At 33.9% G+C, this 26,542-nt stretch overlaps 1 protein-coding gene across 4 annotated transcripts in view; it reads right to left on the reverse strand.

Moving 5' to 3' along the window:
• Nucleotides 1-26,542, reverse strand: part of RANBP17 (RAN binding protein 17) — a 314,617-nt gene that overhangs the window by 230,317 nt on the left and 57,758 nt on the right. For all 4 annotated transcript variants that reach the window (XM_060092536.1, XM_060092535.1, XM_060092537.1 and 1 more), the window contains 2 exons: nt 9,718-9,823; nt 664-799 (listed from right to left, as the gene is read on the reverse strand). In XM_060092536.1, the coding sequence (XP_059948519.1) occupies nt 664-799; nt 9,718-9,823 (242 nt within the window). The remainder of the gene's footprint in view (nt 1-663; nt 800-9,717; nt 9,824-26,542) is intronic.

The raw sequence follows: 26,542 nt of genomic DNA on the forward strand, positions 1-26,542 counted from the left end.
AGAGTTATTATTCTAGGAAGAAAAGAAAAAAAAAAAAAAACCTCATAGATCTTACTCAGTGTCCAAGTACTACTAAGTATCTGGTTAGGGTTCACATAAATGCCCTCAATAATGCCTTAATGCCTTAAGATCAATTCATCTGAACATGCTAATGCTAAACTTTCAATTACCATAGTAGAAGTGTTCCCTTCACTAAGTTAACTGCGGCCTCTCAAAGGCATGTCTTACTCTTCTCGTCCTCATCATTTATCATGTAAAAATGCCAAGGAATGAGTGGAAAATACACTGGAAACCACATAAATAAGTATCAAAAAAACCCACCAAAACCCTCAGAAGAGTAAATCGTATGTTTTAAACCTTGAAATACAATAAGGCAAAATTCATTAAGGTTAACTAATGACTAACTAATCTTAACTAATGACTAACCACATAAAAAATATTCACTAACTCTGCCAATCAATCTTCAAAGACAATGGTAAATCTAGGCATAAAACAAGCAATCTCACATTGCCTTCAATACCAATTAATCAATTGACTTCAATTGATCAACTAAATTTCTTATGTAGAAATTGCCCAAATATATCATTCAGCTTAAAGCTGTTACATGTGAACACCTTTCTTCATCTTCAATAACATTAATTTTAATCTCTAGTAAAAACCTACCTTTGAGGTTCGCTGAAGTTGATCACCAACATACGTTTTACGAAACTGATCCAAGAACCACAGAATTGCAAGTTCTATTTTCTCATTAGAACACTGAGGCAATCCAGTATCCATTAAAGATATAAGCTGAAAAACACTTTTCATGAAGGAAAAAAGAAGCTTCAGTAAAAATTCTTAGAGAAATACCATTAAACATTTATCATCAATTTTACATAATATAAAAAGTGGAAAAATACAAATGCTTATAAAGAAAATATTTTTAAAAATCATCTGAAATCCTACCACGAAGACATACTACAATTTGGTCTAATTCCTTCTAGCCCTTTTTCCTAACACATGCACTTCATATACATGCATACAAACCTACATGGACATGCATTTATTATTTTAGTAAACATTTATATATAGATACATATGACATATACATACATAATACATATATAGTAAATATCTACAATTATAACTATTATATAAATACAGGTACTAACTTATATATTTATGTATATATATAATATTTTAGTAAAAGAAGAATGATATTGAATGTGTAGTTTTGTATTTTACTTTTTCATTACAACATATTTTCATATAACTATATATTTTGGGGTCATATGGTTCAAAATACAAATAAAAAGAGGTACACCCATCAAGCTGTATCACTTTCTTAATGAGCAATAAGAATTTTACCTGAAATAAATTACAAGATGATCTTAACAAAATCAAATATTTTTAATACAAGTATGCAACTATTATTATCAAAAAATCATAAATGAACTAAAGGTTAAGTTAAATTTCCTACAGAAAAAGCTTAATACAATAAAAAGCTTAGTCTAGAATTTCCCCCCACCCCCAAATCCTTCTGTTATCTATCTACTTTCATTAAAATTTTCCAGTGAATGGCTGCCAACTGCCTGGTGCTAACAAAATTAGCATATAATAATAAAATTTTTAAGAAACGGAAGTAGAATTTCTGAAGGAAACAGCACCTATTTCTCTTTTTTCTCATTGTGCAAAGGCGGCTATGCCTAGCCCTAACCCACTCACTTCCTTCTATGTATGCACACAAGAACATACACACACACGCTGTTAACAGTTTGTGTCATTCCAGAGACTTTTAAAATGTATGTATGACTATACATTCTCCTCCCAACTATTTTACACATATGGAGCATACTACACTGTTATATTGTTAAACCTAGTTTTTTTCATTTAATAATATATCTTATAGATCTTTTCATGTCAGATATAAAGAGCTTCCTTATTCTCTTTTTACAGCTGCTGAACATCATTATATGAACATACCACATTATTTTCATACTTTCCCCCACTGAGGGACACTAAGGTTGTTTATAATTTTTGGCTGTTACAAAAATGCTGCAATTAACAATCTTGTACACATCACTGCACACATGTTCAGTTATAATATACTTCAGTAAAAGTCAAATTACTAGCTTAAAGAATATGAATTTACAATTTTGATAGCTATTACAAAATTGCCTTCCAATGAAACTGAAACAATTTATACTCCCATCATCAGTAAATGAGAGTGTCTATATACATATAGATAATTCAGGGTGATATTAAACTTTACAATTTACTCGAATCTGAAAAATGGTAACTCAGTGAAGTTTTAATTTGTATTTCTCTCATGAATGTAAAGTCAAAATTTTCTACATTTTTAAGTAATACATATGTCCTTTTGCGTGCCCTTTTTGCTCATATCCTTTTTTGATTTTTCTGTTGGGTTATTTTTTTATTGCTAATTTCTACAAATTCTTTATATATTAGAAAACTGAGCCCTTTGCCTGTGATTGAGATGTAAATATTTTCCCCCACTTTTTCATTTGTCTTTTGACTTTGATTATGGTGGGGGTTTTTTTTGTTCGTTTTTTGTTTTTGCGGTACACAGGCCTCTCACTGTTGTGGCCTCTCCCGTTGTGGAACACAAGCTCCGGATGCACAGGCTCAGCGGCCATGGCTCACGGGCCCAGCCGCTCCGCAGCATGTGGGATCTTCCCAGACCGGGGCACGAACCTGTGTCCCCTGCATCGGCAGGCGGACTCTCAACCACTGCGCCACCAGGGAAGCCCTATGGTGTTTTTTTAATACCATGCATGTTTTCCTTCTTTTTCTTATGCAGAAAACCTTACCAATTTTTCTCTTATGGATTTTATATAATAACAAGATCTTACCCAAATTTGAGGGGTTTTGTTCCATCTTTTTACATTCACCTGTATGATACACTGAAATTAATCTTGAACCTATCTGGTGAGATATGGATCAACATTTTTTCGCAGATGGCTACCCAGCTGCTTCAACACCATTTCTTTCTTGTATAGTCTGTCTTTTGCCCACTATTTTCAATTACCTCCTTATCACATACATTAGGTCCACTTATGCATTCATATTACTTCCTGGACCGTTTATTTTATTCCATTGAACTGTCTCACTAAACATATCTTGCCCAATTATTTTTTTCATATTATTAAATAACTTTCCAAAATATTGTATAAAATTAAGGCTACACCAAATTTTAATAATCTCATTCTGAATATAAACTTACATTTCAGTGAAATATAATTACTCTCCTATTCCCTACCAGCAAAGAGTTCTATGAACAAAATGTCTAGGTTACAGAGAATGAACTTCTTTAAAAAACTTGGTATTTATTGCCAAAGTGTTATGAAATAATATTTTGGTAACCATTTTTATAGTTATTAATTCCTAAGTTAAGCTACTTATTTAAAAGTAACTTCACTTACTAAATATCTTTAATGCTATTAAAATTCATAAAGGAAAGCTTATAAAGATCAAATTTAAGAATGAGTCAACCAGGTTTGTTTGTTTTTCCTAAAAAGATGTGTTTATTCTTTGATTTTGAAAGGAGGGACAAAGCTCACTTTTAAACTCTGTGTACTTGTGAATGCACAGACTCCTGAAATAAATTTTAGTTAAATAAATAGATACACCAAAGTTCATCTTTGGATCCAGGTGATTTCTTAAGTGACTTAAAGCATATCCTGCTTTTAAATTCTTTATGAGTAGGACCTCCTTTTTCTTACTCTGGTTCTTTGTTGATTCTATGCAATTGCTTGTTTACTTTTATTTCTTTTTAATAACATATCTTCCAAAAATCTGAGGAAGACATGAAACCAATAGCCAAGTTTGTTGGGGTGCCTTTACAACTCATATCAAGCTGGTGATTTGCATTTGCTTAAGAGGCAATGCAAATCACTAGCTTGATATGAATTGCAAAGGCACCCCAACAATCCCCAGCAGGAGAGTAGGAAAGAGTTCCCAGAAGGGTACATGATCCATCTGTCAAATAAGCTTTGACAGTCGTACAAGAAGTTCAGCTGCAAGTGACGGAAATCCAAAAACAATGGCTTAAACAATATAGATGTTTATTTTTCTCTCAAGCAAAAAAAAATTCAACGCAATGCTCTAGGACTAGTTGGTGCTCCACGGTGTATCAGGGACTCAGGTTCCTTCCATCTTGTTGTTACACTTGCCTCCACTCACCCAATCACTTTATGGTCTAAGATGGCTTCTTCAGCTCCACCCATGTGCATGTATGTTACACGTACCACATTCACTTACATTCAATTGCCCAGAACATAATCACTTAACCACACCTAGCTGCAAGAGATTCTAGTAAATCTAGTCTTATTCAGGTGGCCAATGCCCAGCAAAACATTTCAGGTATTCTATTACTGCAGAAGAAGGAAAGAAGAGATACAAGACAACTAGTAGTCTCTGCCACAGTGTCCTTCAAAGATCTGTGGCCACCTCTAATAAGTGCATAAGACCAAAGCTTGTATTGTATATACAATATTCGCTTGTGTTTCAATTTATTGTCCTACATTTATTTTTACCTTTATCTTAAATTATCTTTGGAGCATGGAGGGAATAAAACGATAAATATTAAATAATTTTGATCCAAGTATATGTACACCATTTCAAGTATAAAGAAATGAATGTTTGCATAATCAATTCTTTTATATTCCTCTTAATATCCAATTCCGTAAGTATTTATTCAGTCAACAAATATTTGGGCCTACAATATGGCAGGTATATATTAGGAGTTCAGAATACAATACTGAGCAAAACATATATATTCCCAGTCCTCCAGAAATCTATAGCCTATGCAAGTAATTAGAATAAGGAATGACAAGTGCTATAATAAACACTACAAAGAAATTAGCGAGAGTTCCTAACATTCTAGGATGGAACAGAGCAGAGAGTGTCAAGAGAAAGGGGAAAGCATGTGCAGCTTTCTAAACGGGGGCGGGGGGGGGCGGGAAGCACGGCTCATTTAAGAGCTGAAAAAAGTTCTATATGGCTATAAGAGAGTCAGTGGCACGAGATGAGGCTACTGAGACAGGCAGGACCCAGATTATGAAGAGCCTGATAAATCACATTGATTTTAATCCCAGTAGCAAGGAAAGTCATTGCAGACTTTAAGCAAAGCACAGACATAATCAAATCTTTATTTTAGAAAGCCAGAGAGGAAACAAGGTGCCCACATAAAACTGTAGCATGAATCCGGGCAAATGATGACAGGAGTTAAAACAGCAAGGGTAATAGAAATAACTGGACTAATTGGGATAAGCCGAAGGTAGAAGTGACAGAATTTGATGACTATACGGATGCTGGTGAGAGAAAAAAAAAGTTAAGGAGAAGTCCCAGGATTCAAGCCTAGGCAATTGAGTGGACACTGATGAGACACACAAAGAGAGTCAGGGTCGGGAGTGGATGGAAGAGATGAGTTTAAGCTTAGTCACTGAATTAGAGGTACATGTGGGACAAAACATGCAAGGAAAACAGTTTAGTAAGTGTTTGGAAGTCAGAAGATAAGAATTACTAAAATAACACAAATCACTGAGCCATGCTGAGGGCTCAGTTAAGGTTAAAAAAAAAAAGATATCTTAGTTGGCAATGGTACCTATCTAAAGAAGTGTGCGATTTCTTTTATCACTCGACAAATTAAGAGAAAACTCTGAATTCCTTCAGAGTTTAGGTTTTGCCAGGCAGATGAGATAAAGATACAGCAGTGAACAAAGCAGATAAAGCTTTTTCCTTCCCTATTCTAGTGGAATAAACAAATAAACATCAAGAGGTAATAAGTATTGTGAAGAAAAATAAAGTAGGATAAGGATGTTATTTTGGATAGGGAGGTCAAAAGAGGTAGAGACACCTGGGTACAGTCCAGATTGACGGAGTACTACATAAACATCTGGGAGAAAGCATTCCTAGCAGAAGAGAAGCCTGAAGGCCCTAAAGTGAAAACATATTGGTAATACTCAATAGCAAGGAGGTCAGTGTGTGTAGCTGAGTTGAATGAAAAGGGATAGGAAATAAGGTCAGAGAAGTAGCACAGTACACTTTGGGCTATGACAAGAATTTGGAACTTGTTTCACGTGTGACAGGAAGCCACTGGAAGTTTCTTGTGTAGAGAAGAGGAAGCAACACTACCAGATGGGAAAGAAGTTGAAGTCATCTATATCACAGCAGGGTTTGGGGCAGAGAGCAAAACACTGAGCTAGCTGCAAAAGTCTTCAATGAATAATGAGGAATGAGTGAGAGATGAACAGGTGAGAGCAACATGAAGACACAGAAACAGAGGGTGGCCTGAGAGGAATGAGCTGAAAAGAAGCAGCCACCAGCAAATTAGAGAGGATACAGGATAAGACTAAATCCCTGAGAAAATCTCTCAAGAGGTTTACATTCTGGTCATGATGAATGAAACTGAAATGACTATAAAGTTATCTTTATTTAATCAGAATTGTGTGGCCTGAGCACAAATATACTTATTTGCTAAGTTAAAGCAGCATATTTAAAAATGTTAAAGTAACATGTTTTAAATATCATTATCACAATATTGAAAGGTTTTATGAATATCAACCTTTTTCTGATAAAATAACACATAGATTTTTGGCAGGAGCTTCTCAACTTCTAATTTGGTAGTGTCCTCCCAGGAGTTAAAAAGGTTATCATATAACACCACCAGAAGGCAACAGTATGACAGTTCCAGTTACCTGGAATTTCTCCATGTGAAATTGATATTTTAAAATTTTACATAAAACATCATTCTTATTTAAAATCTCAGTATGTTAAAACACATATATTTATGTTTTTTCTAGGCAAATTATGTAAGTCCTGGTACATACCCCACCTTGAATCTGCTCGGCCCTGTTTAACCCCCCACCAACCCCACCACCACCTCTCCTCCTGTCCCTGGGCTCAACCACTTGCCTTGCAGCCCCAGTAAAGACTCACACAGATACTGCAGTTATAAATCCTCACTCAGGGAGAGGAAAGGCCTACCATAGCTCCAGCCAGCCCCTACCTCCAACCAATAGGACCAATAGTAGCTCTGGCTTCCCCAGCAGCTCCTCAAAGAGGCCAGGGAACACAACTAAGAAGTATGGAAAAGTTATACACTCCGGGAGTAGATTTCAACCACTAAAAAAATGGGATGCAGAAATAAGTGAACAGATAAACCACTTGCCCTTAGTCCCCATCCCCCGCCCCCCACACCAAGATGGACTGCTTTGAAGCACAGTTGTTCCATGTGGTCTCTGGGGAAACCTGTAAAAGTGAGCAACCAGGTGTGTAATGCACCACCTTCTATAGTTGATTCTCATTATTTATGGTAGTTATATGCTGTAAAATGGCCGTAAAAACTGAATTAGCAAATACTGAACCACTGCTCCTAGAGGTAATACAGGAATAGGTTCCCGAGGAACTCTGGTCGCAATATTTTCATCAACTAATCAACACCTAACTTGTTTTATCTTTTACTCACTTTTCCTTCATTCTTTCTTCCCTGAAAATGTATCCTTTTCCCCACCCCACAAAAAAATCTTAGCCCATAAACTTCAACTAAGACTTTGTTTCCTAGGGAAAACAGGCTAAACACAAAACAAATCTTACTTAGAGCTAAATATGTTTGTCACTTAAAGAAAAAATTAAAATTTCCTACTTGGCAGATACTTTTGTTTATTTCCTGTTATATATATATTTTTAGGAAAATAGTGCCAGTGGGAAATTCTCTACTTGATGATGAAAACATTAAAAAAAAAATCAAACTAACTATAGCAAGAATTATTCTTAATTCCCACTTTACTAAATATGTAATGTTATATTAAAAGATGGTACAGAAGTAAATTGTTCACTTGGTTTAAAATTAATCAAAGCATTTTAAGAATGCCCCAGTCATATTTTAAAGTGGTTTGATATTGGAAATAATAAATCTTAGGAAAAACTAAAAATATTTCTTCCATTCAGATTCAAAGTTCATTGAAATGAGGTAGTTTAAAGGTTGAAAAGGGTATGAAATGAGAGAGAAATCTCTATTCAAGATGGCAACAAATTTATTAAACAGTTAGGAATATATTTAAGAATAATAATGAGGGAGAATATCACACTAAAGACTTCAGTAGGGTGATAGTGGTGTACTAATAGACTTCCAAGATCAGTGGAGAAGAATGAAAGGCCTAGAAAAAGACATGAGAATTTTGTGTAAGATATATGCAGCATTTCAAATCAGTAGAGGGTGGGGTTTGACATTAACTGGTTAACACTTGGAAACTTTCGAAAAAGTACATAACAAAATAAATGTTGGATATATTAAAAATTAAATATAAGAAGCTGAAACCATAAAAGATCCAGGAGAAAATATAGCAGAATATTTTTATTATCCAGGTGTGGAACAACCTTTCTAAACATGAGCATTGAAAAAAGTATGAAAGAAAAAATTCATAGATCTTAATATATAAATATTTAAAGCCAGTAAAAAAGCAATTTCTAAAACAAATTAAAACATATGGAGAAAATGTATTCAAAATGAATAGCAAAATATTACAATCTTTGATATATACTGATATATACTGAGTTCTTACGGATAGATTAGGAAAGATAATCATAAAAGAAAACCAGGTGAATGATACAATCTACATATAATAAAAAATCACAAAGAGAAAATAGAAATGGCAAGAAAAGGAATGGAAAAGAATGTTTGACACCACTTGTAAACAAAGAAATACAAATTAAAATGAGACATCAGTTACCTATGAACTGGCAAAGATAAGAATCCTATCACCTAGCGTTCAATTGCAAAAAAAAAAACCAATAGCCTCTCATGGCCTTTGGATTCAGAGGATAAACTGGTACAACTTTTCCAGAAGGCCATTTGGTAATGTGTATTGAAAGTCTTTAAAATGCTATATACTATTCAACCAGCTATTCAGCTTTTAGGACCTAACTCTAATAAAATTATTTTGATCTACATAAAGATATAGCTAAAAGAATATTCACCTTTATAATAAAGAAAAATTGAGAAACAACCTAAAATTCTCAGAGCAAGGACCTATTTAAATTATGGTATAGCTTAGAATATGTCATGTCTAGATAAATAATTATTATGTTTGAGTTTTTAAAAAAGAATTATTTTGGGGTTTTTTTGGTAATATAGTGCTTATTATTTGCCAGGCATTGTCCTAAGCACTTTAAAATTATTTTAAAATTATTAACTCATTTAATCCTTATAACAGCCCAAAATGAATTTGATATAGTACTAGATCCCCATTTTAGTTTACAAAACATATTATAGTATAACTTTTGTTGACAAAAAGTTGAAAAATACACATGTAATGTACATATACTCTCAAACATTAATTAAAAAGACTCAAAGATCTTTACCAAATGACAGTAGTTATTTCCAAATTAATATATAACTTTCTTTTCATTTGAATCTTTAGTGTTCAACAAAAACATGTATTACTTTGTTATAAAGAAAGATGTTATTAAAAATGAATTAAAATATATGGAAAACCAGCTTACTCATATTATTCATATGAATATATTTGACTATACTACTTATTAGAGATATGACTTTTACAAATCACTTAAGCCTTGGTTTTCTCATCAGTAAAAAGGAAAATAATACCTTCTCCAAAAAGCCAAGTACAAAATGCTTTAGCTCATAATAGCAGCTCAGTAACTAAATTTCTAAGTACTTAGTAAATTTCTGTAAATTATATGGCTACTACTTACCGACAGGATAATTCTCCATCCATAGCATCATGTTCATCTGTACTGATATATGTTAATCTTCCTCCAACAACTGTCCCAACCAAGTATACCAGCCAGGCAAGACGTCCTAATATATAACAAGGAAAAAATCGTTTAGGAAGTATTGATAGAAATAAAGCTTATTTTTCACAATATTCTAAAATTAGCAAAAGTTCTTCCACACAAGTGATAAACTACTGTGAACTCAGTTCTTGACAGAGTGAAGAGTTGGATTTTAAGTTCACCAAGGTAGTATAATAGTGAAAATGACACGTTTTAGAGCCAGATACAACTATGAATCCCAGCTCTACCAATCTGCTATGTGATCTTGCATAAGTTACTTACCTCTTTAGGGCTTAGGATTTTCATTTGCAAAATGGAGAAAATAATATCTACCATGAAGATTTGATTAACATAAATTTGATAACAAAACACCAAATGTTATGTCAACATCAAGGGCTGTTATTAAGTACCAGTATGATCCAATGACCAGTACCTCCTCTGAATAGTCAATATCATGATAGTACCAGTCTCATCATTTAAAAAATTGCCCAGGCTTGGAAGATAATGGATGGTAATACATTTACTCCCTTTACATGTTTATGCATAATTTTTTAAAAATCCAAAATTTTCACTATGCAAATTACATTGTTTGACAACCAGATTAACCTCACAGGCAGTAGTAGCAAAGGACTAAATAACTTTACAACAGTGGCACAAATGGCAATGCCTTGTAGTTTTCAGAAATCTTACTTTGGGGGTAGCCAAAATTGACTAGTTTAGAAATGGAGGTATTTATTGAATAATTTTTGTTTAGGCACATTACTTTACATCTCTAGATTCGTTGATCTATGTATCAAATTCTCCAGGATTTTTGAGACATTTATGAATAATTAACAAACCAATTATTTTTCTAAAAAGAAACTTTATGCTAATCTTGGGGACTGACTTTTCAAAGATGAGCCGGCTATTTTATAATACTAAAATCAATTATTTTTCTCTATTGGGAAACTTTTTCAAGTGAACTGAAGTGCTTTTTATAAGGTATTGAAAAGAGACTGCCCATGCTTGTTGGAAGACCTAGGAAGGATAAATAAATGTGGGAAGAAAAACACATTCTTCCTATATTCCTGTGGATTCTACCAGTCACTACAACTAATCAACAATTCCTTCAAACTTCTGGAGAGACATAAGCCTCTTGAGGTGGCAAACTTCCTGTAAGGCAGAAATATAACCTGGTAAGTATCCACATCCCTTAACCTATCACAAAGCCATAAATAAATCATAACTGACTTAAGTATGTAGCCTTATACATTACCAATGTAAAACAGAACACTAATTTGATCAAGTAATTCATAAAACAGACTCAAGCTTCAAGATATGTATAATTAGTGAAAAAAGTAACAGAAAAAAAGGCCCATGGAGGAAACTGAAGATAGCAATATTAAGTTACCATATGCAGTTGAAATGTATTTTATGATCAATATAAATGCCTATTAATAACATAATGCTCTCCCCTGATGACCCTGCTTCCTTCTGTGGACCCTCTCAAGTGGTAGCTGATTTCTCTTCCACACCTCTTGTAACTTGGGCCTTGAACCCAGATGTTCACTTGATGTTCCTCATTTTTACCTCCAGAACAGTCTCCTTTCTCTCCATTTTAAAAGCACTCAGCTTTATATCCTATGTCATCATACTACCAAATTCTCTTTCTTATTGCAATTATCTACTCTCCTTCGGGTTGTTACTCCTTATTTTTTTGACCGTGTTAGCTGCTGCTTCACTGCCACTCTTTCCAACTGTATTTTTTTTTATCATAACCAGTTATGATTTCAATATCTACAAAAATGAATCTTCCAACAATCCTTTGTTCTACTGGGAACCTCCACTCACTTGAACCTATCACCTAAACAACTTTACTGAAATATAATTCACATACCATACGATTCATTCATTCATACAATTCATATCAAATTGTTATTTGATAAACCACTAAGTTTTGGGCAAAAGATAACCAGAATACAATCTGCCAACATTTCATATCCATCTTTCCTGATTCATTATTTTTTAAATTTTACTTATCACTTTCTAACATAATATATATTTTATTATTTATCTTGCTTTGTTACTTGTCTATTCCAATAGAATGTACACTGCATGACAGCTGTTATTTTTTCTGTTTGGCTGTCTATTGCATATCCAGAGCCTGAAACAGTGACTGGCATACATAAGTTATCAAATAGACATGGGTTATTGAATTAAGAAATCATTACATAGAAAATACAGTATGAACCAGGCAAGAAGAAGTTAACAGCTTATTATCAAGTTAGTAAACATTAAAATGTAGAGTCGTTATTAAAAATGAATGTTAATGGTAGTTACATTTCTATTGCTTAAATAAAAGCAGCTTCTTAACGCACATTCAATGCAAGGTATGATTTAGTCTATCCTGCTATTTGCAAATTCATCCACTTGGTAAAATTTATTTCTAATCCCCCAAATCAAAATTTGTGATCATTCATGGACAGATGCAGAACAGCAAATAATTTAAGTTGCCCAATGTTCACATTCCAAGATTAGGTAAAACAAAGCAACAAACTGCTTTATTGTTTCATCTCTCATACTATAAACAGCTAAGTATCCCTTTCTGGTATCACATTGTTTTTGCACTTTTGTGCTCCTTGTTTATAATTTTATTGTTTAAAATTGTCAACAAGAGGAGTGCTAATGTGTTGCCTAGTGTTCCTAAGTGAAAAAAAAAAAAAAGCTATTATGTACCTTGTAGAGAAAATAACACGTGTTAAGCTTCATCCAGGCATGGGTTGTAGTGCTGTTGGCTGTGAGTTCAATGTTAACGAATCAATGATATATATTAATGTAAAGTATCTTTAAGCAGGAATACATAACACAAGGTTATATGTTGATCAGTCGACGAAAATGTGACCAGAAGCCTGCAGGAACCCAACCTGTATTTCCCCTAGGAGCAATGGTTTAATATTTGCTAATTCAGTGTTCACAGAAACTTTATAGAATATTAAATACCAAATAAAGAGAATCGACTGTATTTCTCAGAATCTTACAAAGGTTATCATCAATAGATTGTGCTCCAATGTGTGTGGGGCATACACATTTTATATAATTGATATGAATCTAAAACATTGTGACCATAATCTTTGGTGAATGTAGTATAATAACTTACCTGCCCTATGAGAGTCATTATTTTTAAAATATCTTACTGCAAATTATTTCTCAAAATGAAAAATATTATTTAAATCTAAATAATAACCTTCTCTATATATTTTATCTATTTAGATTCTTAGATACTAATTTTGCTTAAAGTAAGCTTCACTATTACTAAAAATAATAGCAAACATTTAAACAGTACTTAACATGCACTAAGTACTATTTTAAACATTATATGTATTATCTGTACCTATATTTATTTAGTGTCACAAACCCCTATTAAGAAGTATATGATTCAAATATAGGCAATGGATTTCTAAGAGTCCATTCTCATACCATTATGAGATATGTACCACTTCCTCTCAAGACTGATTAAAGGAAGTACTTGAACAACACAGTGGTCAATCAGCTAGACAGACCTTGATGATCCAACAACCTCTTAAGTGTTTATTTAATACATTTTAATTCCTAATCCTGACTGTTCTCTACCTGTCTCCCAGATTTTTACTACAGATGAGACTGCATCTCCCTTTGGGATCATTTCTAGGGCGTTCACACTTCTTTTGATTCCCAAACCAGCCACCCTAAAACCAAGTATATGTGACACATGAAACTAACATTTGTTGAATTTAAAATAAGCAAACTTACTTTTGGAGTTTATAACTAATGTAAATGTAGAAACATCTGCCTACTAGCTCTTCATAAAACAAGCCATCTTGAAAACAGAAACCAATTATACAGGTAACTTTTATATTTCTGTGTTGGAAGATCAATATTTAAAAATGGAGGCAGTACAATTTAGCCACCAAGAGCACAACTTGGATTCAAATTCTGCCTCTACTATTTATTATGCTTGCTACTCAATCTTTTTGGCTTTAATTGCCTCATTTATAAATATGAAATGATAATAATAATTGGCTCATAGGCTTCTGACAGCACTGAATGGTATTCTGCATGTAAAGTACTCATAATAATTCCTTCTACAAGGGCTGACTAAATGTTGGCTAATATTATTATTATTATTAAATAGCTATACTGTTTTTAGTTCTTCTATATCATAGCTACAAAAGCCATAAAACATATCAATATGGAATATTTATATGTCCATTCTAAGTTTTACTTTAAAGCTGCTCAAGAAAATGAAGTCACACAATATTTAAGAATTTTTAAGTTCTTCCCTCTCTACCAAAGAGGTTTGTCGCAATTAAAGCTACTTACAGTTAGCTGTGTCTACAAACAAAAACCCTGAACTGAAAAAAACTCTCAAGAATTTTCAGAAAATTCATTTGCTGAATATCTACTATGTGCCACGTTCTGTCCACCGGGATATAACTAAATATGTATGAGGCAGGGTGAGAAGGGAGAGAGAGACCCTATGCCCAACAGATTGAACCTGGTGAGAGAGAGAAAATTGAAAAATGATTTTTCAATGCAGTGTGATGAATATCACTGTCTAATAATAAATACTAAATATAGGACAAGAATTTCTCAAATTTTAACTTTTTATTCTTTAATTCATTTTATTTTGTGACCTTGAAATTAAGGCTTTGATATCAAAGAATGCTATGCAAAGATAGCATGTGATCAATTGTGAGCATTTTTTCTAAAATTATGGTAAATTTTTTATGGAAGTTTATTCAGAGAGAAGTAGGATGTATACTTACTCTTTCCCTGTTTTAGAAAGCAGTGATTTCTATTGTACGAGACAGAAAAGCAGGAATTTTTAACCCCAAAAATTAACTACTAACTGAATAAATTAGGATTAGTGTTAGAAATGAACAATGCAATGAAATATAAAGGCATTTTAATTAATCTATCAAATACAATTTTCCTATTTCACGGAATGAGTGATATTTCTCATACACATTAAACCTTACCCTACAATAGAATACTAGAGTTACAGCATTTAGAATAATAGATGTTAAAAAGTTACATTGGTTATGGAATTATATCCACAAACTTTAAAGAACCATGTAAAGCCATAAATCTAAATTGCATTTAGAAATTTAAATATCCTATACATGAGTTTCATATCTATAATTTTTTTTAAAAAATCTCATCTTAGATTACATTTCCATTATAGTTTTTCATTTTTCGATTTATTCTGAAATGTTCAGGGCACTTGTTTTAGCAGCTGTTCAAGAACAGAACATTTTTTCCTTTAACAAGATAATTATTGCTATAATAATCTGTAATTATGGTTTATAACTGCAATAATCCCAAAGAAATCAGTCATTACCCTAGATCACAAATAATTGTTAACTACTGTTAATGACCTATTTCTTAGGGATTATTGTTTTCGTAAACCATGACCATATCACCACGAATATGGAAGAGCAAGACAATATAATACAAATGAGATCATAATATAATAATAAACTTATTTTGTAACATTAAAAGCCATTAAGCATCTAAATCAAGGCACACATAACGAGAGCATATAATTTTCTTTGTTCAACACTAACTGAGGTCTTTACACAAAAGAAATTGAACACTACCATATACAGCAGTACAAACTAGAACCACACTAGGCATTTTTCATAATATAAAACAATTATCTTTGAATAGACCACAGGTATTTTTAAAGGGTAGACAGACTCCTTCTCACTAACCTTTTGACTAGAAGAAAGGAAAAAAACGTATCTATTAAACATTTCCATGTATCAGGCATTATATTAGAAACTTTGAAATGATGTTTTATTAAAACTACAACTACAAAAACTCCCTGAATTTGTATTAGTCAAGAATCAGGTCTGGGGCTTCCCTGGTGGCACAGTGGTTAAGAATCCGCCTGCCAATGCAGGGTATATGGGTTCGAGCCCTGGTCCAGGAAGATCCCACATGCCACGGAGCAACTGAGCCTGTGTGCCACAACTGCTGAGCCTGCGCTCTAAAGCCCGTTAGCCACAGCTGCTGGGCCCACACACCATAACTACCGAAGCCCGCACGCCTAGAGCCCGTGCTCCACAACAAGAGAGGCCACCCCAATGAGAAGCCTGCGCACCGCAACGAAGAGTAGCCCCCGCTCGCCACAACTAGAGAAAGCCTGCGTGCAGCAATGAAGACCCAACGCAGTCAAAAAAAACAAAAACAAAAAACAAAAAAGAATCAGGTCTGACATATTATTCAATAGATAGACCTATTTAATACCAATAAACGATTACATTTCAGTTAATTCCATTCATGTATCTTAGAACAGCTATACTTTCTTCCAATACCCTTGTGCAGGAAAACCAGTCTTTGATTTTACAACTGAATCTTTTTACACTGTAACTAATATTTGATACATATGAAAGAATATATGTAATGTATATAAAGTACAGTCTTCCCTCAGTATCCACAGGGGATTATTTCCAGGATCCCTATGGATACAAAAATCTGCAGCCGCTCAAGTCCCTTATATAAAATGGCATGGTATTTGCATAGAACCTATTCGTAACCTCCATATGCTTTAAATCATCTCTAGATTACTTATAAACCTAATACAATGTAAAGTCTAGGTAAATAGTTGTAAATACAATGTAAATGCTAAGTAAACAGGAGCTGGCACATGGCAAATTCAAGTTTGGCTTTTTGGAACTTTCTGGAATTTTATTTTGGGGGGGAATATTTTCTGTGGTTGGTTGAATTAGCAAGTGCAGAAACCTCAGATACAGGGCATGACTGTATAATAAAACAGACTCCTGTGGACCCCCTATCCAATTTAACAACCAAGGCATTACCAATACTGTCACACCTAGCTCCATACCCCGAACCTAGCTTCCCCCCTTACCTTTCACCCTAGAAGTAACCATGACTGTATTTGATGCTTAACATTTTCTTGACATTTTTTTGTTTTATCACGTACAGATATATTTTTAAACAATATATTTTTAGTCTCACTTGTTTCGGGGCTTTATTAAGCATTTCATACTATATATAGCTTTCTGAAAAAAATTTTTTTCCACTAATTATTTCTGAAATTCATCTTTAAGTATATCTGTAGTTCATTTTTTAATGTTATATAATATTCCATTGTATAACTATATTATGATCCGTTTATCCATTTTCATGTTGATGGACATTTGAGCTTTTTCCATTTTTTTGCCTTTAATAACATTAAGGCTATGAACATACTCACACCATGTCCTCTTGTTTAGAAGAGTTTTTCTAAAGGACATATCTAAGAGTGGAAGTGCCAGGTCAGAAGGTATTCAAATGTTCCACTTTTCAAGATAACACCAAAGTGATTTCCAGTCTATTACCAAGTGACTATACTTTATATTCCTACCAGAAGGATGTAAAAATTCCCTTTGATCTACATTCTCCTGTAAGATTTACTTTTGCCAAGCTACTGAAGTAAAATGGTATCTCATGTGCCTTGATTTCCCTTTCTCTTATGAGTAGTGACATGCTTATTTGTATCTATTGAGCATTTCGCTAAAGAATTGCTTGTTTTATTGATTTCTAGGATTTATTTCCAGGTTCTTCTAGATGGTGGTCCTTGCTTGGGTTAGTGTGTGTGTATGTATTGCAAATATCTTCTTCGACTTCTGGTATTTTTTTAAAAAAAATCTTGTGTTGATTTTAAGTTATTTTTCTAGGAATTTACTAATTTCGAGTTTTCTAATTTGTTGACTTCAAAAAATACTACGTATAATTTTATCTTTTAAACCTCTGCTGTACCTGTAATTGTATTTCCCCTTTTGATTCTAATGTTATTTGTGAAGTCTCTTTTCTTATCTCATGAGAGGTTTGTCAATTTTATTAGTACTTTTAAAGGATTAACTTTTTTTTTTTTTTTGCGGTACGCGTGCCTCTCACTGTTGTGGCCTCTCCCGTTGCGGAGCACAGGCTCCGGACGCGCAGGCTCAGCGGCCATGGCTCACGGCCCCAGCCGCTCTGCGGCATGTGGGATCTTCCTGGACCGGGGCATGAACCCGTGTCCCCTGCATCGGCAGGCGGACTCTCAACCACTGCACCACCAGGGAAGCCCAACTTTTGATTTTTTTTTACATTACTGAATCTTTGTCTTTTAGTTCCTTAATTTCTGCTCTTTGTTTCCTTCTTTCTCCTTTCTTTGGGTTTGATCTGTTCCTCTCATTCTAACCTCTCAACTTGGGTGCTTAGGTCACAACATTTCAGCCTTTCTTGTTTTTGTGAAATAAATTTCCTACTGAATTCCAAACATGTTGCATTTCCACTTTTCTTTGTTTTTTAATTTCCTTAAGACTTCTTCTTTTACTCCATAATTACTTAGAAGTATGTTTATAAAATTACCAACTTTATGGAATTTGTTATTTTTACAGGTTGGTTTTAATTTAATCACAAATTGGTAAGAAAATCTACACTCTATGATACTGTTATTGAAATTTGTTGAGACTTGCTTTATGTACTAATACTTGGTTAATTTTTTAAAACTGAGATATAATTGACATATAACATATTAGTTTCAGGTATACAACAAAATGATTTGATATTTGTATGTATTGGGAAATGATCACCACAAAAAGTCTAGTTAACATCCACCACCACAGTCACAAATTTTATTTTCTTGTGGTGAGAATTTTCAAAATCTACTCTCTCAGCAACTTTCAAATATGCAATACAGTATTATTAACTATAGTTTCCATGCTGTATATTACATCTCCATGATTTATTTATTTTATAACTGGAAGTTTATACCTTTTGACCATCTTCACCGATTTCACCCACTCCCCAACACCACCACAGCAACCACCAATCTGTTCTCTGTATCTACGAGTTTGTTTTGTTTTGTTTTTCAGATTCCACATACAATGAAATCATACAGTATTTGTCTTTCTCTTAGTTCACTTAAAATGCTCTCAAGGTCAATCCATGTTGTCATAAATGGCAAGATGTCATTCTTTTTTATGATTGAATAATATTCCTTATATACTATATATATAAAATGTATAATAACTTTACATATATATGTTTATGTGTACACACACACACACACCCACACCCACATTTTCTTTATCCACTCCTCCAGCAATGGATATTTAGGTTGCTTCAATGTCTTGACTATTGTAAACAAGGCTGCAATGAACATGGGGGTGTAGATATCCTTTTGAGTTAGTATTTTCATTTTCTTCAAATACTCATAAGTGGAATTGCTAGATCATATGGTAGTTCTGTTTTTAACTTTTTGAGGACCCTCCATATTGTTTTCCATATTGGCTATACCAATTTACATTCCCACCAATAGTGCACAGGGTTCCCTTTTCTCCACATCCTTGAAAACAGTTGCTATATCTTGTCTTTAAGACAACAGACATTCTAATAGGTGTGAGTTGATATCTCCTGGTGGTTTTGATTTGCATTTCCCTGAGAATCAGTGATGTTCAGCACCTTTTCACATACCTGAAAGCCATTCATGTGTTCTTTGGAAACGTAGCTATTCAGATCCCCTGCTCATTTTTTAATTGGGTTGTTTATTTTTTTGCTGTTGAGCTGTGGGAGTTCTTTACATATTTTAGATATTAGCCCTTTATCAGATACGTGACTTACAAATATTTTCTCCCATTTGGTAGGTTGCCGTTTCATTTTGTTGATGGTTTCCTTTGCTGTGCAGAAACTTTTTAGTTTGATGTAGTCCCACTTACCACGTACTTATTTTTGTTTTTGTTGCCTTTGCATTTGGTGTCAAATCCAAAAAATCACAGCGAGACCAACATCTAGAAGCTTACAACCTATGTTTTCTTCTAGGTGTTTTATGGTTTCAGGTCTTATGTTCAAGTCTTTTATCAATTTGAGTTATTTTTGTGTATGGTGTAAGATAGGGGTCCAGTTTCATTCTTTTGCATGTGGCTATATAGTTTTCCCAACACCATTTATTGAAGAGACTGTCCTTTCCCCATTGTATATTCTTAGCTCTATGTAATAAATTAACTGACCATGTGGACATGGGTTTATTTCTGGGCTCTCTATACTGTTCCACTGATTTATGTATCTGTTTCTATGCCAATGCCATACCGTTTTGATCACTATAGCTTTGTAATATAGTTCAGAGTCAAGAAGCACGATGCCTCTAGCTTTGTTCTTCTTGGTCAATTTTTTTAAAAACATGCCACGTGTCCTATTAATATTTTCTAATTGTTGGTTCCAGCATTTTATATACATCAATTCAATAAAGTCTGTTAATCATATTGTTCAAATCCTTTTGACTTCCATATTTGATTTATCAACAATAATTTGCAGAAATGTACTGCAACTCCTCATTATAATGGTACATATGTCAATTTCTCCCACAGAATTACCATTCTTTGCTTGATGGTTTTTTTTTTTTTTTTTGCGGTACTGGGGCCTCTCACTGTTGTGACCTCTCCCATTGCGGAGCACAGGCTCCGGACGCGCAGGCTCAGCGGCCATGGCTCACGGGCCTAGCCACTCCGCGGCATGTGGGATCTTCCTGGACTGGGGCACGAACCCGTGTCCCCTGCATCGGCAGGCGGACTCTCAACCACTGCGCCACCAGGGAAGCCCCTGCTTGATGTTTTGAGACTATTTCAAGGTACTAGATATTTGAAATTGTTATACCTTCTTAGTATACAAACGATTATTTCCAGTTCTAGTAATGCTTTTTATCTTACAGTCTTGTTTGATATTAATATAACTACCCCAACTTCCTTTAGGTTCGTATTTACACAGCACATGTTTTTAATCCTTTTACTTCCAACTTTCTATGTTTTAAAGTTTTGAGTATGTCTCTTTTTTTTTTTTTTTTTTTTGTGGTACGCAGACCTCTAACTGTTGTGGCCTCTCCCGTTGTGGAGTACAGGCTCTGGACGTGCAGGCTCAGTGGCCATGGCTCACGGGCCCAGCCGCTCCGCGGCATGTGGGATCCTCCCAGACCGGGGCACGAACCCGTGTCCCCTGCATTGGCAGGTGGACTCTCAACCACTGCGCCACCAGGGAAGCCCCGAGTATGTCTCTTATAATGGGTATTTGGCTCACTGGAATATTTTTTTAAATATTCAACTTTATAATCTGGCTTAATTGTAAATTTAATTCATTTATGTTTATTAGATTAATAATGTATGTGGAATGCTCCTATTTTATTTTCTATTACTGTCTTTCTTTTTGTCTCTCTTTTCTTGGCTTTTTAAAACACTGAGTTTGCTTGTTTACCTATTTCATTATTTTTCCTCTACTGTGTTATGGAAGTTAATCACATATCTTACATTTTTGTTACTCTTGAAATTTTACCATCTTAATTCTCTTCCAAAATAAAACAAGGCATTAAGACAATTTAAATTCGTATCACATCCCTCTCTCATGTACTACTGTTTATTGTAGTTTCTTTTTTAATTTCACAAGTTAAAAACAATAACTTTTTTAAAAATATAAGGCTATGTTTGTTAAGATTTGTGTGTTTACCAATTTCTGTGTGTTCCTTTCCTTCCTTCTGGAATCATGTCCCTTCTTCCTGAAAAATAATCTTTAGAACGTTTAATGAAAACTTTTAATAAAGAACCTCAGTAAAGATCTACTGGTAGTAAAAATTCTGTTTTCACTTGTCCAAAAGTGGTTTCAGTATCTTTGTTCATGAAAGAAAGTTTTGCTGACATACAGTTATACGATGGCCATTACTTTGACTCAATTTTTTGTGAATAATATTCCACAATCTTCTGGCTTACATTTTTACTGTTGAGAAGTGAGTTTTTCGGTCTATTTTACACTCTTTAAGCTGTTTTTGAGATTTTCTGTCTTCGAAGCTACACAGTTTGACTAAACTGCTGTTTTTTTTGACTGGTACATTTTGGATTTGCTGTATTCACAGATGCATGTCTTTCATTAATTCTAAAAAATTCTCAGAAAGGATGTTTTCCATTATTGCTTCTGTTCCATTCTCTCTATTCTGTCATCTGGGATCCAATTTGACATATCTGACCTTTTCATTCCATCTTTTAACTTCTCTTTTAATAGCTACTTTTGACTTGCCTGGTGGTCCAGTGGTTAAGATTCCACGCTTCCACTTCCAGAGGGCACGGGTTTGATGCCTGGTCGGGGAACAAAGATTCCCACGTGCCTTGAGGTGCAGCCAAAAAAAATTTAAAAAATAAAAAATAGAAAAATAAATCCTTCACCAGTTTTTCAAAAAAAAAAAAGCAGTTACTTTCCTTGTTTCCCCACATTCTTAAAAATTTCTTCAAATCTAACTGCCAATTTTCTAATTCTTTCCTCAGCAGGCTCTAACTTACTGTTTAACAAATTCATTAAATTTTAGATCACAAAAAATATCTTTTTCAATAGTAAGTTTCATCTGAGTCTCCTCCAATCTGCCTGGTCATTTTTTATTCTCTTGTTTGCTCATGTATAGTTCTATCTTTTTCCTTTAAACATTTCATACATAATTATTTTATATTCCTATAAAATTCCAATATCTTAAGTCCTTGAGGAGATCTAAATCAAATAAACCATTCACTGTCTTTGTCAGTGCTCAGTCATGGTACCTTGTTTTGTTGTTTGTGTGCTGGTTATTTTTTAAATCATGAAGAGCTAATTGACTGCTCTTAATCTGCAGGATTCTTAAGGCACTAAAGTATGGTTGCTATCCTTTAGAGAAGATTTTAATTTACTTTTTTGCTGGAAGGCAAAGGGATCTACCAGTTTCAGACCACTATATCCCCTCTCAAGGGCCCAACTTAATATAAGAATCCCAAGTTCAGTACACTGACTTTGCTACTAGCCTAAGGCTTTGCCATCAATTTAATCATTGATAATTTGCCTTTAAAGGCAACACTGCCTTTTTTGCCCTTGTTTGCTACCCACCAGTTCATTCTGGTTAAAGTTCATTTTTTGAGGGGGAAGTAGTCAGAAGAGAGAGGGACAGAGAAGTGGAGGAGAGCAGACTGGAGGAGGAGGAACCTCAGAAATTTCATATACTTATTTCAAGCCAAGCAATGCAGGATCTGACTGTCTGCAGCTCAAAGGCCTTTCAGAGCAAGTGGTTGACCACACTGAAGTGAAAGTTACTACTAATTCTTTACTTTTAAAGAAGGAAACACTAATTGTGATATAAAAACAAAAAAATGTGATTTTTATAGGTAGTTGGTTAAACATGAACCAAATTATAAAATAATCTGAACTAATATAAAAATGAATCAGAAAAGATATTATATAAGGCTGCCATTGTGTCATCAGGCCAAAATAAATAAATAAATAAACCCCCAAAACACTATAAGACAGGCTTACAGGGCAACCACATATCTACAAAAAGAACTGAAGGGACAAGCGGGGACTGAAATCCAGCCTGTACTCTACTCACCATACTAGCATACTATACTTGCCTGGGTGCTTTTTCTAATTTGCACAAAGGCACCTAATATATTACTGAGTTGGTAAGAAAGTAAAATAAATCCACAAAGGCCAAAATAGATGTCTGGGCTGAAACGGAGGGATATAGGCATAGAAACAACTAGAGAACTTGAGCTTCTTGTTTGAAGGACAAAGGACAAAGCCTAGGGCATGCCCAATAAGAGGACTCCAACAAGAAACTCTTACACCCTTAGCAAGAAAGTGAACTGTCTGCCCTAGACAAAGAAAGACAAAACAGAAAATTGTCTAACTTGACTTCCACGTTAGTCACAGGAAAGAAGGAAAAATCCCTCAATTCAGACCTCACACAGCGAGTGGCCTAAATACAGGCTACCAGTGTGATATGAAAAACCTTATTCTAAGGAAGCAGTTTAAATGGTATTGAGTTGATAGTCTTCCTCCACCCCATTTAGTAGATGGACGAAACATTTCAATTAAAGGACAGAGATGGTCAGCAGTGATTTTTTTTAAAGGAAGAACTATACACTGCCTACAAGAGACACACTTTAAAAATAAAGACAGACAGACTGGAAGTAAATGGATGGTGAAGGATATCCCATGTAAACAGAAAGCATAAGATGGCACTGGCTATAGTAATATCAAATGTGGTAGATTTTAAGATAAAAGGATCAATTAACAAGGAAGACAAAAAATTATAAATGTCTAAATGAAGCAAAAATTGAAAATTAAAAGTAGTATATAGGACTTGCCTGGTGGTGCAGTGGTTAAGAATCCACCTGCCAGTGCAGGGGACACGGGTTCGATCCCTGCTCCAGAAAGATCCCACATGCCGTGGAGCAACTAAGCCTGTGTGCCACAACTACCGAGCCTGTGCTCTAGAACCTGAGAGCCACAACTATTGAGCCCGCGTGCCACAACTACTGAAAGCTGTGCGCTCTAGGGCCCGTGTGCTGCAACTACTGAGCCCGCGTGCTGCAACGACTGAAGCCCGTGTGCCTAGAGCCTGTGCTCTGCAACAAAAGAAGCCACCATAACTAGAGAAAGCCCGCGCACAGCAACGAAGACCCAACACAGCCAAAAATTAAAAAAAACTTTTTAATTAAAAAAAAAAGTAGTATAGACAATTCCACAATCATATTTGAAGATTTAACACCTCTTTCTCTGTAAATAATAGAAATAGGCCCTCAAAAAAACAAACAGAAAAAAATCAGTAAAAACAAAGAATATCTGCACAATACTATTAATCATCTTGACTTAATTTCTATTTACATACTACTATACCCAACTATGCCTATGGTAAAATACATATTCTTTTCAAGTGTACACGGTCTGTCTGGCAGGAAAGACCACATGCTGGGTCATAAAACAAGTCTCAATAAACTTAAAGTCTGAAATCATACAAAATGATATTTGCCCAAGGTAGAATTAAATTAGAAATCAGAAACAATAAGACAACTAGGAAAGCCCAAATATTTGGAAATAAAAGCATACTTCGAATAATCCATAAACTAACAAAGAAATAACAGATTAGAAAATATTTTTAACTAAATGATAATGAAAAGATCAAAATTCATGATATGCAGCTAAAGCAATGCTTAAAGCAGAATTTATAGCTTTAAATGTTTTTATTAGAATACAAAAAAATCTAAAAATTAAAGATGTGATGCCTCCATCCAAAATTAGAAAAAAAGACCAAATAAAATCAAGTATAAGGCAGAAAATGATAAAGCCCCCCCAAAAAACTTATGAAATAAAAAATGAACAAACAAAAAAAAAAAGAAAGAAAATCAGTGAAACTAAAAGTTGATTTCTTGAAAGGATTAACAAAGTTGATAAATATCTAGTTAGTTTATCAGGGGGAAAAAAGAAAAAGGGCAAAAAATATCAAATGGATGAAGGGGGGTCAAAAGGTACAAACTTCCAGTTATAAAATAAATGTCATGGGGATGTAATTTACAGCATGGTGACTATAGTTAATAATGCTGTATTGCATATTTGAAAGTTGCTAAGATAGTAGATCTCAAAAGTCCTCATCACAAGAAAAATAATGTGTAATTATGTGTAGTGATGGATGTTAACTAGACTTTTTGTGGTGATCATTTCCTAATATATACAAATACCAAATTATTGTTGTACATCTGAAAATAATATATTATGTGGCAAGTATACTTCAATTTTTAAAATAGGAAGAATGAGAGACAAGACATCACTTCAGATCCTACAGACATTAAAAGAATAATAATGAAATATTAGAAATAACTTTACTCCAGTCAAATTAAAAATAGGAACAATTCCTTGAAAGACACAAATGACTAAATTTGACCCCAGGTGAAAGAGAACATTTGAGTAGTCCTATACCAATTAACAAAATTTCATTCATAACAATAAACCCTCCAGGCCCACTGGCTTCACTGATGAATCCTATCAAACGCTTAAGAAAGAAATAATACCAATACAACACAAACTCTATCAGAAAGTAAAGAAGGAGGAAGAAACACTTCTTGACTCATTTTATGAGGCCAGTATTATCCTGTTACCAAAACCAAAGTCATCACAAAAAAAGAAAACTACAGACAAATATCCTTCACGAACATCAATGTAAAATAAAATTTTTGCAAACTGAATCTAACACTATATAAAGGAACAGTATCGTAACCAAGCAGGATTTATCCTAGGAATGGAAAGCTGGTTTAACAGAAAAATCAACCAATATAATTCATTATATTAGTAAAATAAAAAAGAAGACAAAGGTCATTTGAGTAGGTACATAAAAAAACATTCAAAGAAATCAATGCCCCACTCATTATAAATAGCCTGAGAAACAGAAGGGAACTTCATCAAATTTATTACCAATGGTAAAAGACTCAATGCTTTCTATGTACAAACAGAAACAAGGCCAGAATATCCATCCTTACCGCTTTTGTTCAACATTGTACTAAAGGTCCTACCAGTGGAATAAGGAAAGAAAAAGAAATAAAAGGCATGAAGAGAAGACATAAAACTGTCTTTATTTTAGGTGACATGATCATATATAACAATCCTGAAGAATCTACAAAAAAAGCTATTAGAACTAATAAGTAAATTTAGCAAAATCACAGCACACAAAGACAAAAATCAATTCTGGTCTTATATAAAATAGCAAAGAATAATCAAAATTAACAAGAGCACCAAAATATATAGGAATAAATTTTGTGAAAGATTTTTAATACCTATGAACTGAAAACAATAAAACATTGCAAAGAACATTTTAAAACACCTACATAAGTGGAGCAATATATCATGTCCATCAACTGGATATTAAGATGAACCAAACTGATATATAGATTCAGGCAACCCCAAT

This window comes from Mesoplodon densirostris, chromosome 3 (genome assembly GCF_025265405.1).
Source record: "Mesoplodon densirostris isolate mMesDen1 chromosome 3, mMesDen1 primary haplotype, whole genome shotgun sequence".
Lineage (NCBI taxonomy): Eukaryota > Metazoa > Chordata > Mammalia > Artiodactyla > Ziphiidae > Mesoplodon > Mesoplodon densirostris.